Genomic DNA, 18,726 nt, shown 5'->3' with positions numbered 1-18,726 from the left:
GACTATATTTTAAACAGCAAATTATAAAACAAACCAACCTGCAAACTACTAATTGAACTTTCATGCTGCTTTCAACTGCACCTTTTTTACCATTTCCAGAACACATCAGTGGTGTTTTACTCAAATACCAACTAACCATCTGTAACAGTGAATGTTTACATGACAGACTTTCAATTTATAACAACAGAAGTGCAGGGTTCTTCAGTGTGTTTATCAGAGAGCATCCAGAATCCAGAATCAGTACTGATTTCTAGGGAGGCTGGTGGCCAAAGATGGGTACACGATGGACCCTGCTGACATTTCTCCGGTCCAAGCCCTAAAAGAGTGGACCCCTGAAACATATGGTGAAGAGAGTTACTAGGATTTCTCTTTTACTAAAGGTCATACATTAAGAACTTCTCCCACAAGGCTGCACCTCTTTATATATGGCTCATTAATACAATGACACCAAAAAACAAAAGTACCGCCAAAGCAGAAGGGCAAGGGAAAAAGTCTTCAGGGACACCTGCATCATCACATCCTGTCACAAGGACAATCGAGCATCAAAAGGTCCCTGTGAGTTAGTGGACTGCTTGTCCAACCCACCCGGGTTGGGCTATCCAGATCTGAATGAACCCTTTGTACTTCACTGTGGTGCTTCACAGGAAGACTTTGGTGCAGTGTTGTATCAAATAAATAGTTAACAAACTACAGGCACAAGTCAGGAAGACAAAAACAATTTAGGATTATTAAAAGAGGAAAAAAGGATAGATAAATAGTAAAGTTTGTTTGAAAACGCCGAGAGAACAAACACGAAAAAACACGGAACTCGCGGCAAACAAGTCAAACACAGGAAGCTACGTCACCGGAAGCTTGCACCATACATGTCGGTCCCGAAGAAACTGCATAAAGAGGTTAAAAAATATTTGGACGATTTGTTGAATAAGAGAAAGATCACTAGCTCAAAGTCACCAAATTCTTTGCTTGTAGTCTGTGTGCATAAGAAGGATGGAAGGCAGCACCTGGTTTTCAGTTCTCGAACAAGGTAATGCCTATCACCAGGACTTTGTAGAGGAATCCAGTTGACCTCTCACTGCGTTTATAACACCGTGGGGATTATATAAATTGGTAAGGGTCCTTTTTGGTTTGTCCAATGCACTGGCTGAATTCCAAAGGAGCATGGAGAAGTGCCTGAGAGAACTGTGTGATGAGGTGTGTCAGCTTTATTTAGATGATAATTTAGGCAAAGGCAAGGAGGCATGTTATTGGTAATAGCATATGAATCAAGAAGCTTAACTGTTTCTGTTTCTGCACTCAGGAAAGTTGGAGTTCTTGGGCATATGTGAGCGGTTTAGAGATTATTTGTGCCATGCACCACCATTTATTGTGTACACAGACAATAACCCTCTCACAAATGTGTTGTCAACAGCCAAGCTAAATGCAGCCACATACAGATGGGTAGCCAAACTTGCTGATTTTCGATTCGTCATTAAATACAGTCCAGGGAAGTTGAATGGGGATGTTAATGGTCTCTCACGCCTGCCACTGTCAATGTAACAGTGCATGGGAACCTGCTCGAAAGAAGTGCAACCCGAAGTTATGGTCAGTATATCCCAGTCAGTGATAGTACAATGCCAGGAGAGAGGCTCATGGTTGTGTTCACTCACCATGAAATCAGCAATGTCAGTAGAACTGGAAGAGGAGCTGCTCCAATCAGTTGTAGGGATCCCCAAGGCAGTTCTAAAACAAGCTCAAGCAGACGATCCTGAAATAAAAGAAGTTTTATTGTGTATTAAATCAAAATCCCAGTAGTTTAATGTTACTTAAGTATTTTATTAGCTGAACCACTACAATAATGTATTTACTGATTAAGCGGATCTGTGAAATGCAGTGGTGGGATGTGGATTTTACAACCAGGCCTTTAGTAGTGTCCCACCTGAATCAATCCACCTCTTAATAGACAAGTGCCTCCATGAAGTCTCAGCCAAAGGCTTGAAGGGGGGCTCAGACAGAGGCTCCAGCACAATGGCCAGGTCCCACCCAGGCACTGTTGGTGCCATGGAGAAAATGCATCAGGAGCAAGTCTCTGCCCAGTAAATGCCCCAACACAGGGGCCATATGCTGAAACGGCAGACGACTTTAACGGGGGAAGGATTCAACCCTTTTGCGAACTGTTCCTGCAGGAACTCCAGCACTGAACCAACCAGGCAGTAGACTCTGATTGGGAGAGGAGATCCCTCTTCAGAGGAATCTTCCATGGATGTTGCTTGAGGAGGGCCACCAGGTCTGCACACCATGGTCGGCCCGGCCACCCTGGCATGCTTGGAGTAAAGCGCAGCCTCGGCTGAGCCTGTGCCATACTGTTGAGCCCTGGAGGGGCTGGTGGATAAATGGACAACCACAGAGGACAGTTCGACATCTCTCGAGATGCAGATAGGTCTACTTGGGCTTTGGCAAACTTCTCCCAGATCCGCTTCACCACATGAGGGTGGAGGTGCCATTCCCTGGGTCTCGACCCCCCAGGGTGTATCGACCACCCCAGGGTGTCTGCTGCTTTGTGCAACCAGCCTGGAATATAAGCTGCTCTCAGTGAGAGGAGGATCTGAGACACCCCCCTGGTGGTTAAAGTACGAGACCACAGAGGTGTTGCCCGAGCGGATCAACCCATGATGGCTTTTGAGGACTGGGAGGAAATGCTCCAGAGCATGAAGCGCAGCCAGCATCTCTAGCCAATTAATGTGCCATAGTAGATGGGGCATCTAACCGAGCCATTAGGGTTGCACAAGCCAGTGCACTATTAGTGCGGGTCCCAAGCCCAAAAAAACTGGAAAGGTTGCATTAAGAAGGGCATCCAGCGTAAAAACATTTGGCAAATCAAATGTTCTGATCACAAACCAGAAATTCACCAATGACAACCACAGGTATTGTTGGCCAACAGGATACCGGTGGAAATTGGGCTACTGTTGGCCAAAGAAGGAGAAGGAAAGGAGGAAGATGGCAGGGGATGGAGAAGTGTAGGAGAGTGAAAGTTAGGGTTGGTACATGAAATGTTTGTACTATAACTGAGAAAGGGGAAGAGTTAGCTCATATGATGGAGAGGGGAAAGGTAGATATGTTGTGTGTTCAGGAGACCAAATGAAAATGGAGTAATGCCAGAAACATTTGAAGTGAGTTTAAACTGTTCTATCATGGTGTGGATGGAAAGAGAAATGGTGTAGGGGTGGTTCTAAAAGAAGTGTACAGTAAGAGTGTAGTGGAGATAAAGAGAGATTCTGATAGTTATGAATGTGAAGCCTGAAAGGGTGATGATAAATGTCATCAGTGCCTATGCTCCACAAGTGGGTTGTAGGATGGAGAAGGAAAAATTCTGGAGTAAGTTAAATGAAGTGGTTGAAGGTATACCTTGGAATGAACGATTGGTGATTGGGGCAAACTGTAATGGGCATGTAGGTAAAGGGAACAGAGGTGATGAGGAGATGATGGGTAGGTATGGCCTTAAGTAGAGGAATATGAAAGGGCAGATGGTGGTAGATTTTGCTTAAAGGATGGAAATGGCAGTGGTAAATGCTTATTTTAAGAAGAAAGAGGAGCATATGGTAATGTATAATTGTGGAGGAAGGTGTAGATAGGTGGACTGTGTGAAGAAGTGAGGAAAAGAGTGTAGGCGGGGTGGAAGGGGTGGAGAAGAGTGATAGTAGGAGTGATTTGTGATAGAACGGTATCTGCAAGAGTGAAAGGAAAAGTTTATAGGACTGTGGTAAGACCTGCAATGTTGTTTGGTTTAGAGACAGTGGCACTGACTAAACAACAGGAGGTAGAGCTGAAGTGTTTGTCATTTTCGTTAGGAGTAACTAGGTTTATTAGATGGACCTCACATGTGGGACATTTTGGAGGCAAGGTGAGGGAGGCATGATTGAGATGCTTTGGACATGTGCAGTGGAGGGACATAAGGTGTATCAGTAGGTGAATGCTGAGAATGGAGTCACCAAGATGAAAGAAAAGATGAAGGTCAAGGAGGAGGTTTATGCATGTGGTGAGGAAAGACATGCAATGGGTTAATAGAGGCAGATGTAGCAGACAGGTGGGTATGGAGAAGGATGATCTGCTATGGCTTTCCCTAATGGGAGAAGCCAAATGAGGAAGAAGAAGGTGGGCCCTCTCCCATAGACCTTGTGTGGAGCTGCCACTCATGACCACTCCCCAACCATGGTCATCGTACTATGCAACGACCAGGGACTCCCAGTATGGGGCCTTGAGATAGGAACCTGGGATCTCTCCAAACATGCAAGGCAGGCAGGCATGACCAGAGCCTGTTTGATTTCCACCAGAGTGGTGCAAAGCCTGTTGAACCGGGGCAGACTAGACCCGAACTGAATTGTATTGGACCATCAAGACACATCTGGCAGAGCTTCCCAGGCTGCCTCTTATGGGTATCAGTCTCTATCAGCCTCTGGTACTCTTTGAGCCGGACAGTGCCCTGATGCAGCTTTTATTGACGAGACCTCCTGGTCCACAACGACGCCAGGCCGAAACCAAGGAGAGAGCTTGCTGGAGCTAGCTATGCCCTGAAACACATTTTGTGGCAGGGTTAATTAGCCAGGTCCCTGAGGGGGTAAAGAGAGATACGCGGAAGGTGGTGGTACACGCACTCCTTTCACCCGCAGAAGGTCCTGTCAGGACCTCTTGGTCGAAGCCCTCTTATTGAAGATGACAGTCCTCAGATATGTCAGCTCACAGGGCTTCAGACCAGAGTGCCATGAGGGATCCCTTACACGGGGAGAGCACGTTGCGACGCTCTGTCTCTGCACTTCCTGGTGGGAGGGTTGTGAGGTTTGGGGCTGCGAACGCCGTGCAGCCCCATGAGAGCAGAGTCGGAGGTACTGGTGAAATTTGTTTCTTCGCGTCATGAAACCTTTCGACTAGGGAGTTACGGAGTGAGGGCAAGAGTGGTGTATCCAGCAGCACAGCCTTGTCCCTGCCAGAAATTTCAGACAGGGTGAACCACAGATATATTTCTGTGGCTGTTAGGGCTGCTTGGTCATATTTAATCAAACATGTCAAAGTAATACATCATTATCTGTAAAGGGTCTACTTTCATTTGTGTATGCTCACTATATAAACAAAATGTTGTATTTTTTTTTAATTAATAAAATAATCAGGGTGCGCCATCTGTCGCCTTTGTCTGCATGATCTTCGTTTAGAAACACGTCATCAAAAAGCGCTGAAACTCGGCCAATAGCTGACACATGGAAATTAAAAAAAATATATCTTTAGACAGCTTAAAGTATTGTCAGGCAAAGAACGTGCCGGAAACCGAAGTAGATGCCACAAGGCTTTTAATGAGAAAAGCACAAAAATAAGGAAACCCCAGGTTTGCTAAACCAGGTAAGAGCGGTGATCAGGCAGAAGCAAAACAAATAAACAATGCAAAGTAGTCCGACAGTGTTCTATCGCCTAAGCTGTAGAACGGACAATGAGCTGGTGGAGGGACGGAGGTTATATAGCATGGGAGCTGATGAGGGCCAGGTGTAGCTGATTAGTAAGTGGGAGAGTGGCTTGGGTGATAAGTGAAGGTGTGGCTGGTGGATCCCTGACAGTACCCCCTCCCCAGGGGCGGCTCGACGCCTAACCCTGCGCCTGGGTGACCCGACCCGGGCGCTGGCCGAAGCGGATGAGCAGCGTGGAACTCCTCTAGGAGCGCTGGATCCAGGATGTTCTGCCTCGCCACCCATGACCGTTCCTCAGGGCCGTAGCCCTCCCAGTCCACAGGTATTCCAGCACCCTGCCTCGGCGGCGAGAGTCCAGCACCTCCCGTGCCGTATAGACCGAGGGTTGTTCCAACACTTCAGGCGGAGGGGGCCTGACCTCGTTGGGTCGTTGGGCAGTCGGTGGATGGTGTGGCTTGAGTGACACGTGGAAGGTGGGGTGTATCCGGTACTGTGGCGGGAGTTCCAGACGGTATGCCACCTCGTTGACCTGCCTTTCAATCCTGAACGGCCCGATGTACCGGGGGCATAACTTCCGACAGGGAAGCCGCAGTCGGAGATCTCTGGTGGATAGCCAGACCCAGTCTCCGGGCCTGTAAGCGGGGGCTTCCGACCTTCGTGCATCCGCATGTCGCCGGGTTTCCCTCACTGCCCTGCGCAGCTGAGTGTGTGCAGCATCCCATGTCCGGACGCTCTCCCGAAACCAGTGGTCCACAGCGGGCACGTTGGAGGGCTCGTCGGACCAGGGAAACAGTGGGGGTTGGAACCCCAACACGCATTGAAAAGGCGTGAGACCTGTGGTGTCTTGGCGCAACGAGTTTTGGGCGTACTCCGCCCAGGGCAGGAACCGGCTCCTCCTCCTGGTCCTGATGGCAATATGACCTCAGGTACCTCCCCAGCTCTTGGATCTTCCGCTTGGTCTGGCCGTTCGACTGGGGGTGGTAACCGGATGACAGGTTGACGGTGACTCCCAGTAGCCGGAAAAACGCCCTCCAGACATGTGAGGTGAACTGAGAGCCCGGTCAGACACTATCTCCTCAGGAGGCCGTGGTTGCGGAAGACGTGATGGAAGAGCGCCTCCGCGGTTTCCAGAGCTGTGGGGAGGCCTCGGAGAGGGACAAAGCGGCAGGCCTTGGAGAACCGGTCAACGACCACGAACGCAGGTGAAACCCTCCGACCGTGGCAGGTCTGTGACAAAGTCTATGCCGATATGAGACCATGGCCTTTGTGGAGTAGGCAGGGGGACGAGTTTGCCCATTGGTAGATGTCGGGGAGTTTTTGAGATGGCACAGATGTTGCAGCCTCGGACAAACTCGGCCACTGTGGTGCTCATACCTGGCCACCAGTATCGTCCCTGAACCAGACGCAGGGTCTGCCTCCTGCCTGGGTGCCCTGAACCGGGACTTCGTGGACTGCTCTAAGTAAGGCCTGTCGACACTCTGGAGGAACAAAGGTCCGGTCCTCGGGACAACCAGGGGGCGTCTGTTCTCCTCGTGTGGCCCTGCGGATGTTCTCGTCTAGCTCCCATATGATCGGGCTCAGAATGATCGTCGGAGGCAAGATAGGCCCAGGCTCGGTGGGTTCCTCAGGTCCATACACCCTGGAGAGCATCGGCCTTGCCGTTCTTTGATCCTGGCCGATAGGTGATGCTGAAATTGAACCGGGTAAAGAGAGCCCACCGTGCCTGGCGAGGATTTAGGCGCTTGGCCTCACGGAGGTACTGAAGGTTCTTGTGATCCGTGATGACTATAAAAGGATGGACAGCCCCTCCAGCCAGTGTCTCCACTCCTCCAGGGCTAGTTTGATGGCTAGGAGTTCCGGTTGCCGATGTCGTAATTCTGTTCCGCTGGAGACAGCTTTTTGAGAAGTAGGCGCAGGGATGGAGTCGAGGGGATTCCTGAATGCTGGGAGAGGGTGGCCCCACGCCTGTGGAAGATGCGTCCACCTCGACAACAAGCGGGAGCTGGGGTCAGGATGATGGAGAAGCGGAGCGGTACAGAACCTCGTCGTAGCTCCTCGAAGGCCCTTTGTGCATCCGGGGTCCAGGAGAGAGTCTTGGCTTTTCCTCGCAGGAGAGGCGTGAGTGAGGCGGAAACCAGGCTGAAACCTCCAATGAACCGGCGGTAGAAGTTGGCGAAGCCAAGAAACCTCTGGAGTTCCTTGATTGAGGTGGGAACGGGCCAATCCCGTCGGCCATCACCTTCCTTTCATCCATCCTGATGCCTGCTGCGTTGATGTTGTAACCCAGGAACTGTATCTCCGGCGATGGAATTCACACTTGGGAAGGTTGAGAAACAGTCGGTGTTCTCGCAGCCGGTCTAGGACCTGGGTGACGTGCTTGTGGTGTTCTTGCAGCGTCCTGGAGTAGATCAGGATGTCGTCGATGTAAACAATTACAAACCGATGGAGGAAGGGACGGAAAACCTCGTTCATACAGTTCTGAAAGACCGCGGAGCAATGGAAAGGCCATACGGCATGACCCGATACTCATAATGACCAGAGGGAGTAATGAGCGCCGTCTTCCACTCGTCCCCTTTGCGGATGCGCACCAGGTTGTACGCGCTTCGGAGGTCCAGCTTGGTAAAGACGCGAGCCTCACGTAGTTCTTCCAAGGCCGCTGGGACCAGGGGGAGCGGGTATGGAAGCGGAGCGATCTGTGCATTTAGGCCCCTGTAGTCGATACAAGGGCGCAGACCCCCGTCCTTCTTAGCCACGAAGAAGAAGCTAGAGGCCGCCGGGGAGGAAGACTGGGTGATGAAGCCCTGTCGGAGGGCCTGTTGGATGTAGCCCTCCATGGCTTGGTGTTCCGGGGCTGACAAGGGTAGACCCGCCTTTGGTAGCTTAGCCCCGGCTTTAGATCAATGGCACAGTCCCACGGCCGGTGTGGGGTAACTGAGTGGCGGCCTCCTCACTAAAGGCGTCAGAAAAGGCCCGGTATTCATGCGGGATCTCTACCTGAGCGGGTTGGGGTGCTCCTTCCACTTGAGTAGCTGCCAGGGTTAAGACGGTCCGGAGGAGTCGGGAGTGGAAGTAAGCACTTATGCCGGCAGGCGGGCTCCACTCCAGGATGTCGACGGGTCCCAGGAACAAGTGGGGAGTGCTTGGCTAACCAGGGGCGACCCAGGATCACGTCCACTGTCGAATCCTCCAGTACGAGCAGTTGAATCTCTTCTTGGTGTAGCACTCCGACTTGGAGGACAATAGGTGGAGCACAGTACTTCACCTTGCCCTTCCCTAATGGTCGTCCCTGGATGGTCTGGACGGCCAGTTCCTGGGATCCCCTCTGCCGGCGTAGCTGGAGGCGTTCTAGGCACGCCTGGGAGATGAAGTTCCCCGCGGATCCTGAGTCGACTAGGGCAGAAGCCGATAGAGAGAGAGCAGGGGTTACTAAGGTGACCCTGAGCGTGACAGGTGAGTAATGTCAGAAGAAAGGGTGACCGTACTCACCGTCCGACGAGGAGGCCTCACTGGGCATTGGGCCACGCGATGTCCTCTCTCTCCACAGTAGAGGCAAGCTCCCGCTGCCCACCGGCGCTCCCTTTCTTGCCGAGACAGCCGCTGTGACCCGAGTTGCATGGGTTCTGGTTCTGGAGTTGTTGGTACTGCCATAGCCTGTGCTGGTTCGACCTCGGGGGATTTGCAGGCTGCCAGGTGTTGAGAGACTCGGATGGATCTCTGAATAAAAGCCTCAAGCCCCAGAGAGTCATCATAAGTGGCCATCGCCAGCCTGAGCTCCTGATTTAGGCCTCTGCGGTATACAGCCAACAGCGCTTTCTCATCCCAACCAGCAGATGCCGCCAGAGTGCGGAAGCGGAGGCTGTAACTCGAAACGCTGTCTGTCCCCTGGTGGAGATTGAGCAGCTGATCAGCGGTTGAGGTATCCCCGGGGGCGGTGCTAAATACCTCGGCGAAATGACTCGTGAACGCGGCGTATGACGTCAGGGCCGGGCTCGCTGCGCTCCAGAGCGCTCTTGCCCACGCTAGCGCTCTTCCGGTGAGCAGCGAAATCAGAAACGCGACCTTCGCTCGTTCGCTAGGAAAACATTGTGGTCGCATCTCGATGTAGACGGCCGCCTGGAGCAGGAATCCCTGACATTCCGCCGCGTCTCCGGAAAAAGACGCTGGGAGAGCCATCGGGCTGCCAGATGACGGAGGGGTTTGGTGCGCGGCTTCCGGCCGGAAAGCCTCTCGAAGCGCGGCGGTGAGCTCCCTCACAAACTCGGACGTGGCAACGGGCTGGTCCTCCATGCTGAGGTAACGCGGTTTCTTTTCTTCCGTGTTAGGTGCCCCTCCGTGTGTGAAAGGTCCGTTCTTCTGTCAGGCAAAGAACGTGCCGGAAACCGAAGTAGATGCCACAAGGCTTTTAATGAGAAAAGCACAAAAATAAGGAAACCCCAGGTTTGCTAAACCAGGTAAGAGCGGTGATCAGGCAGAAGCAAAACAAATAAACAATGCAAAGTAGTCCGACAGTGTTCTATCGCCTAAGCTGTAGAACGGACAATGAGCTGGTGGAGGGACGGAGGTTATATAGCATGGGAGCTGATGAGGGCCAGGTGTAGCTGATTAGTAAGTGGGAGAGTGGCTTGGAGTGATAAGTGAAGGTGTGGCTGGTGGATCCCTGACAAGTATGTAGTTACCAATGAATATAAATCATGTGAAACCAAGTAGAGGCACAGATTTTCCACCGCAGGTCATTATCTGATAATGAGCTGCGACCAGACACGAACCCCTCCGCTATTCACAGGTAAAATAGTTCACACGATGAGTCACATGCCCCCCGGACAGTGGCATAAAACAATGCGATTCCACTGAGATTATTACACATCCAGCTGTGTTTGAAAGATGACACGCTATACCGGTGAGGAAGCTCTTCAGATGGTTTTGGACAGTGATGAAGAATTTACATTTTTATCCGAAGAAGATTGCAATTCCGACGAGGAGCATTTGCAGTTTGAAGAGCGAATCGACCCATTCGAGGACTTTCCATCAAGTTGCTATGATGAGTAAGTTATTAAGTCTTACATTCTGATCATATAAAACTAATATTGTTTGTAGACATCTCTGCCTAGCTTTTGTCAGCATTGCCTTTTAATGTTACAACAAAAATACGCCAATATCTGCTCATTTGTAACATTAACTGTTTGTAATTGTATGCCCTAAATATTGTTGACGTTATATAAAGTTATATTTTAGCCTCAGTTCAGTTTTGATTAGTCTCACTTATCATCCTGAAAGGCTGTTATGTAGTGTTAGCTAGCAGAGATGTTCCGGAATGCTGAGGTGTAAATGCTATATGTACAATGCATGCTAACAAATATATATTGTTTAAGTGTATTTATCATCCTAAAATATATTGTTTGGTTATTTTTAGAAGTGTGGCTGCATCACCCTTGCCTTTACTGGAAACTCACACCAGGCCACGCAGGTGTCGCTCCATTTTGAGTTCGACCCAGAATCATCCTGAGTAAGTACATATTTTGTATTTTCTTAAATTATATTTAGTTTGAATCATTATTGCATTGTATGACATATGCAAACAACTTTATCAATGACAATATTATTTGCTCAGCTGTAAATGGTGATAGTGTAAATGTCTGAGATGCATTATGGTCTATGCCCCATCAACAAACATTTATCTGTCCTATAGCCCATCAACAAATAGGCCTATAGGCTATACAATGAATGCTAACAAATATATATTGTTCAAGTGTATTCATCATCCTAAAATATATTGTTTGGTTATTTTTAGGAATGTGGCTGCTTCACCCTTGCCTTCACTGAAAACTCACACCAGGCCACGCAGGCGTCGCTCCATTTTAAGCTCGACTGAGAATCATCCTGAGTAAGTATATTTTATATTTTCTTAAATTATATTTAGTTTGAATCATTATTGCATTGTATGACATATGCAAACAACTTTATCAATGACAATATTATTTGCTCAGCTGTAAATGGTGATAGTGTAAATGTCTGAGATGCATTATGGTCTATGCCCCATCAACAAACATTTATCTGTCCTATAGCCCATCAACAAATAGGCCTATAGGCTATACAATGAATGCTAACAAATATATATTGTTCAAGTGTATTCATCATCCTAAAATATATTGTTTGGTTATTTTTAGGAATGTGGCTGCTTCACCCTTGCCTTCACTGAAAACTCACACCAGGCCACGCAGGCGTCGCTCCATTTTAAGCTCGACTGAGAATCATCCTGAGTAAGTATATTTTATATTTTCTTAAATTATATTTAGTTTGAATCATTATTGCATTGTATGACATATGCAAACAACTTTATCAATGACAATATTATTTGCTCAGCTGTAAATGGTGATGGTGTAAATGTCTGAGATGCATTATGGTCTATGGCCCATCAACAAACATTTATCTGTCCTATTGCCCATCAACAAATAGGCCTATAGGCTATACAATGAATGCTAACAAATATATATTGTTCAAGTGTATTCATCATCCTAAAATATATTGTTTGGTTATTTTTAGGAATGTGGCTGCTTCACCCTTGCCTTCACTGAAAACTCACACCAGGCCACGCAGGCGTCGCTCCATTTTAAGCTCGACTGAGAATCATCCTGAGTAAGTATATTTTATATTTTCTTAAATTATATTTAGTTTGAATCATTATTGCATTGTATGACATATGCAAACAACTTTACCAATGACACAATTAGTGATGTTCATGTGTGTGTGTGTGTGTGTGTGTGTGTGTGTGTGTGTGTGTGTGTTTCATAAACAGATGTGATCAAGCACCTGCTCCAAAAAGGGCAAAGGCAGCACACACAGTCCACCATGTCATGGAAGGATCAGACAGATAATGACACAGTTCCACAGACTCTGCGATTCCTGCCCGCACATGTGAACCTGGACCTCAACTGAGGTCTTCTGACTCTCATTCTCCATTTAGTCTATTTAAAATGTTTTTCCCAGAGAGTGTTGTGTCAACTCTGTGCCACAACACAAATGCTCAAGCTGCCAAGTCAATAGCCAAGGGACGCAAATACAAATGGAGAGATGTAACCATGAGTGAGATGTATCGCTACATTGTGCTCTTATTTTACATGGCAATGGTAAAGTTGCCCTCCATCATAGACTACTGATGACAGAGCAGTATTTTCACAGTTCCCTTTCCAGCAACAATTATGTCAAGGGACAGATACAGGACAATTTCGTGAAATGTACACATGAGTCAGCCAGATGCAGACAAAGAAAATGACAGAAAGAGGGGCACATCTGAACATGACCGTCAGTTCAGAGTAAAACCGCTTATGGACAAAATCCTTAAGACATGCAAAGCAATCTATAATTCCTTGAAAGACATTTAGCCATGGATTAGAGGATGGTAGCATGCAAAGCTAACTGTATGTCTGCCTCTAGTAGTGACGCGTGGAAATACAACTGAATAGGAATCCTTTCTTACAGTAAGGACCACAAAACACCATGGAAATGCCTGGCATGCGATGGGCGCCTGTGTCTTCAGTTAAACACTCATACACCTTCGTTTGATTGTTTACACACGGGAACAGACCAAAGGCTGTTTTTTTTTGTCAGAAAGATTTTGTATTGTGCTAATGCAATTCACATATATTTCACACACGCACTTCCTGAACAGCTCTTTCTTGTGCAGATAGAAGGGGAAGTGGGCACGGCATCAGTTTCTGGTTAAAACAGGTAAAGTTGCAGCACAGTCACAGAGCAGGATAAAGACAGTAACAGTGTGTAGCAGAACAGGAACTTTAATAACTGTATGAAGTGGACTTGGTGTGGAGATCCGTGTGTGGCCTCAGGATGAAGATCCTCCTCATCATCTTCACCTTCTGCCTGATCTCAGGTAAAGAAATGCACTTTATAATAATCCTCATTATCAGCGGCAGTGGTACATAAAGTAAAGTTTTGCTCAGATGATATTTGGTGTTTTGTTAGATGGAGGAGCATCCAAGGAAGTAACAGGATATTTAGGAGGTGAAGTTCTAATCAAGTGCAAGTATAATACAGAATACACACAAAACCCAAAATATTTCTGTAAGGGTTCATCGCCAGGCTGTTCTGATCTAATAAAGACAGGAGATAAAAACATGTGGGTAAATTCAGGACAATTCTCACTGTTTGATGACACCAAATCAGCAGAGATCAGCGTGATGATCAGAGAGCTCACTGTAGAGGACACTGGGATGTATCAGTGTGGAGTTGATATATCTTTGGGAAACGACATTTACACAACAGTGGAACTAAAAGTAAAGGAAGGTGAGTCTCCAACCACTGCCTTCTGTTTATCTTCACAAAGCTCTAGTGTCATTAGCAGACACAAGACCAAGTAATCACACTTCATTACTAAAATTTATCATCATTTTAACGTTTTTTACTTTTTACTCTTCTGTTCAAATACTGACATCAAACATGTTCCCATTTTCCTGCCTGAAATATTAATCATCTTTCTGTGCATTTAACTTTTATTTATTTTTAAAACAGCAAATAAAATCCAAACGAACCTGCAAGCTGAACGTTCATGCTTCTTTCAGTTGCTTCTTGTATTTATATCAGTTCATTTGCAAGACGTTTCATTACTATGTGTGTATCTGAGCATGTTGTCTTTGCTCATTATATTCTTTACCTTTTTTGCTTAGACACTTCATTATGTTTCTGATTGCTCTGTACTGTTCTGTTTGCCTGATATTTCACTCCTGCCTTTTTTCATTATAAGTTACCTCATTACAGTTGTAATTGTTTAAACATGATTTGAACATTTTAGAGGAAGCTCAGGCTCTAGAGAAGTGAGTGCATATACAGGGGTAGGAATCAGCATTAAGTGCAGATATGAGGATGAATGTAAAGACAAACCAAAATCTTCCTGTAAGATCAGAACAAATCAGTGGTGTTTTACTCAAATAACAACAAAACTAAACAGTTAAGGACACTGGAACATAATCATGTGCTGTTAGTGTGTCTGATGCAATACTGCACTGTAATGAAGCTAAATGTTAGAGAAGAAAACAAACTATAATTGTGTGTTTTAGCAGAAACATGTTGCTTCCAGATTACTCTGTATATATACTATATAAATGTCTAGTTTATATACATATACACTGATTTGATTGGTTGGGATTTGCAGATCTGTCCTATGAGAAGTCCATCAGTAAGACTCTGCATGTAGGAGGAGATTTGAACATAAGCTGTAAATACCCCCAATCCCTCAGGAATCACCCCAAGTTTCTCTGCAAGAGGCTGCAACCTGCTGCTTGTGTTTATAATGAATCTGTTACAGAAAGTAGAAAAAATGTAAATGTGGGGAAATTCTCCCTGTATGATGACAGAACAAAACAAATCGTCACTGTGAGAATTTGAAATGTAACTAAACAGGATTCTGGTGAATACTGGTGTGGAGCTGAAGCAGCCTGAACATCTGATCACGGATACAGGGTTTATTTCAAACAGATCAACCTGCCAGTTATTGGTGAATTTGTGTCCACATTGTCTCCATGTCCATCATACAGTTTTTCTGATGCTCCAAATTTACAAAATGTAAAATGTATTGTGTTGCATTTGTACTGTTATTAGTTATATACTAGATTCACTTACATGTTATTTATTATCTAAATAAATGTTTTACTGTTTTGATTCACGTGCCCCAGTTTCAACCTCAATACCTACACAACATTCATCATCTTTGTCATCATCTTCATCATTGTATGAGCCTACTCCAGCTTCTTCTTCAGGAGGTGATTCTGCTCAGATGCACATCACACACATACTAAAACTTCATGACTTTGGTGAATTTGATCCATTATGAATGTACAGAATGTACGTAAAAGTGACTGTTTCTCTTCCAGGATTTAGAGCTTCCACTATAATCACTGTATGTGTAATTCTACTGCTTCTTCTAATTGGAATCTCAGTCCTGCTTGTGATTCTACAGAAAGGACGAAAGATGAAAGGTATAAACATACACACACACACACACACACACACACACACACACACACACACACACCCACATTATCAAATGTGTGACTGGTTCATGATCAGGTGGTGCAGCAGGTAGTTTTGCTGCCTCACAGTTCCAGTGTCCAGCTTTTAATCTTGAGCTCAGGTTCCTGCTCTACATATCTGACCTCATAAAGGAATACTGGTAGGTGGATGTGTGATGTCCTGTAATGGACTAATTAAAGATGTTACAGGAAATGGGTCATTTGTAATTAATTTTACAAACCAAAATTTGAATCAACCATTAAAATAAAATAATTTCTGACGACTTGACTACTGTTTTTTTTTTTTTTTTTTACGGAGGTACAGCTGCTTCTCACAGGACTTCTGTCCAAATCACAGGGAACAACCAAGAGGTGATTGTCTTTATCACTGAGTTTATTCACTACCAAAATTTATTAGCAAACAAACTAGGTTGAAAAACCTTTTTATTTATTTCTTTGTTTTCTCTTTTCGATCAGGTTCTTCTTGCTCTCTGTGATTTTGAGGAAATTAAAGACACCAGACAACTTTCTGCCTCAGAAACTAGATTTTCCACCATTTACGCTTCTCTTCAACTACTTACAATCCCTTCTGAGCTTCCTCAAACTGTTTATGCAAACACAGAGTTACCTGCAAGCCCCTGTGATCCCACTGTTTATTCTACTGTTAAATTTCCCACAAACCCTCCTGATCAGGACTTTTACTCCACAGTTCAGTTACACTAAAGTCCCTCTGATAGAGAACAGCAGAAAGTTTGACATAGCAACAGTTTTCACATCACAACCACCAGCTCCAATGATGCAGTGTCACAGATTATTTTTAATAAAAAAGAGTTGCCAAGTGAATACAATGCAGTCAGTTATGGTGATTTATTTGACAGATTTTTTTCCATTATTTTAACTCTGAGTAAGTGTCATTGGAAATATACTGTTTTATTTAGGCTGTTCTTCTGCTTATTCTTCATCTTCATTCTCCCATCCCCAAAACAGTGTAAAACTAAATCTAGTAATTTCAGCCTAAAAATAAATTTTAGATGTTATAGTTGGGGTATAACATTATTATTTACCTTAATATTCTTGTTTCAGGTCATTTCTCAAAAAGACCAAAGCCTTGCTTTATTTCTGAGCTACGTATTGTTAATGATGTGTGAATCCTAATGCCTGTTTTCCTATATACTTTAGAGTATTTTTTATCTACCATTATTTTGTGTCACATTGCAAGTGCACATAATAAGTGTAATAGGAGCAGTGAGAACAGGAAAAGACTCCGTTTGTAATTAAGAAGTTGAAATGCTGTTTGTGCTGAAATGCTTTTTGAAACAGCCCAAATATGTACATTGAAACCATAGCTGCTGGAGATCCTGTCTATTAGATAGAAATCAGCAGGCAACATAGGAGATAAAAATCAGTATGTTGTTCTGCAGTTTACCTTCTCATGGCTACAGTTTTTTTTATATATATTTTCCACACTATGTCATTTGCATTCCTGTGCCAGAAACTCAATCCCTGAGCAGAGTTTTCCCCAGAGTGATACAACAAATTGGGCCTGCTTTTATTTTAATTATTTACTATGTACAGTTTGTTGGCCTGATGCAGAAGTGACAACACATGTAGTCCACTTATTTCCATAGATTTTTTAGTTCATTTCATGGTACATAGACATGCTGATATTGAGGAGCATTTCCTTAATATTTAATTAATTAATATTGTATTTATTTTCATATTTTACAGAAGCACTGATACAATGCTATGTTGTTTTGGTTTATTTTTTTATTATATTTTTTGTACAGTTATGGATGTATTGAGTATGCACTGTTGATATGCAATAAAATAATAACCAATAATTTTCTGCAGTAAAATGTTACTTAAGTATTAGATTAGCTGAACCACTGTAAGGATGTATTTATTGATTAAGGGCATCTGTTAAATGCAGCGGTGCATATTTTACACCTACACCTTTTAGATGTGTGTTACCTGAATCAATCCACCTCTTAATACCATCATATAATAATTTCATCATGACACCACGGCTATAGAAATCATCAATATCGGACAGACAGGTATCTCATGCAGCTAGAAGGAATGACATTTCTAAAGCAATTTAACAAGTCTCCTTTCACTGTAGCTACACCTGTGCCACATCTCTAGCAGAAGCATCAATATTACCCTTATAAAATAAAAAACAGCTATTGGCTAAACAAATACATTGGGGGAAATAAGTATTTGACACATCAGCATTTTTATCAGTAAGGGGATTTCTAAGTGGGCTATTGACAAAATTTCCACCAGATGTAGCCATCAAGCCAAATATTGAATTCATACAATGAAATCAGACCATTTAAGTATACAAGTTAAGTCATAATAAATAAAGTGAAATGACACAGGGAATAAGTATTGAACACACTTTATTTAATACTTTGTAGAAAAGCCTTTGTTGGTGATTACAGCTTCTAGACGCCTCTTGTATGGAGAGACCAGTCATCTGCATTGCTCAGGAGTGATTCTGGCCTATTCTACCACACAAATGGTCTTTAAATCTTGAAGGTTTCTTGGGCCTCTTTTATGAACCTTGATCTTCAGTTCTCTCCATTGAATTTCTATGGGATTTAGGTCAGGTGATTGACTGGGCCATTCAAGCAACTTGATTTTCTTTCTTTGAAACCACTTCATTGTTTCCTTGGCCTTGTGTTTGAGAACATTGTCTTGCTGAAATATCCACCTTCTTTTCATTTTCAGCTTTCTGGTAGATGGCAGCAGATTTTTATCCAGAATGTCCTGGTACATTTCTCCATTCATCCTGCCTTCAATAATATGAAGTCTGCCAGTACCCCTTGCTAAAAAGCGGCCCCAAACCATGATGCTTCTACCCCCAAACTTAACTGTTGGTATGGTGTTCTTGGGGTGGTGGGCAGTGCTATTTCTTCTTCAAACATGGTGTGTAGAATGATTGCCAAAAAGTTCAATTTTGCTTTCATCTGATCTGTCTTGTGTGGTCAGCGTGCATGGATGCCATGGCGGTTCAGTGCATTGCTTATAGTTTTCTTTGAAACAACAGTACCTGCTGATGCAAGATATTCCTGAAGTTCTGCGCGATTGGTTCTTGGCTCTTGGCAAACTCTCCTGATTATTCTTTGGACTCCTCAGACAGGGATCTTACGTGGAGCACCTGATCGTGGCCAGCTTATGGTGAACTGATGCTCTTTCCATTTCCGGATAATGGCCCCCACAGTGCTCACCCGAACATTCAGCATTCTGGAAATGAGCCTATAACCATTCCCATCAAA

General features: G+C 44.9%; 2 protein-coding genes across 6 annotated transcripts in view; both read left to right on the top strand.

The window, feature by feature from the left end:
* Nucleotides 1–18,726, top strand: part of LOC124387485 (polymeric immunoglobulin receptor-like) — a 117,270-nt gene that overhangs the window by 43,278 nt on the left and 55,266 nt on the right. The gene's annotated exons all lie outside the window — the stretch shown is intronic.
* Nucleotides 1–18,726, top strand: part of LOC124387734 (CMRF35-like molecule 8) — a 56,581-nt gene that overhangs the window by 20,855 nt on the left and 17,000 nt on the right. For 2 of the 3 annotated variants that reach the window (XM_046852272.1, XM_046852265.1), the window contains exon 5: nucleotides 13,404–13,724. In XM_046852272.1, coding sequence (XP_046708228.1) covers nucleotides 13,404–13,724 — 321 coding nt within the window. Of the gene's footprint in view, nucleotides 1–13,403; nucleotides 13,725–15,109; nucleotides 15,197–15,307; nucleotides 15,413–15,770; nucleotides 15,818–15,922; nucleotides 17,232–18,726 lie in introns of those variants that run through there. The other variant, XM_046852298.1, reaches the window with a different exon arrangement.

Source organism: Silurus meridionalis, chromosome 1 (assembly GCF_014805685.1).
Source record: "Silurus meridionalis isolate SWU-2019-XX chromosome 1, ASM1480568v1, whole genome shotgun sequence".
Lineage (NCBI taxonomy): Eukaryota > Metazoa > Chordata > Actinopteri > Siluriformes > Siluridae > Silurus > Silurus meridionalis.
This window is presented reverse-complemented; position numbering and strand designations above follow the sequence as displayed.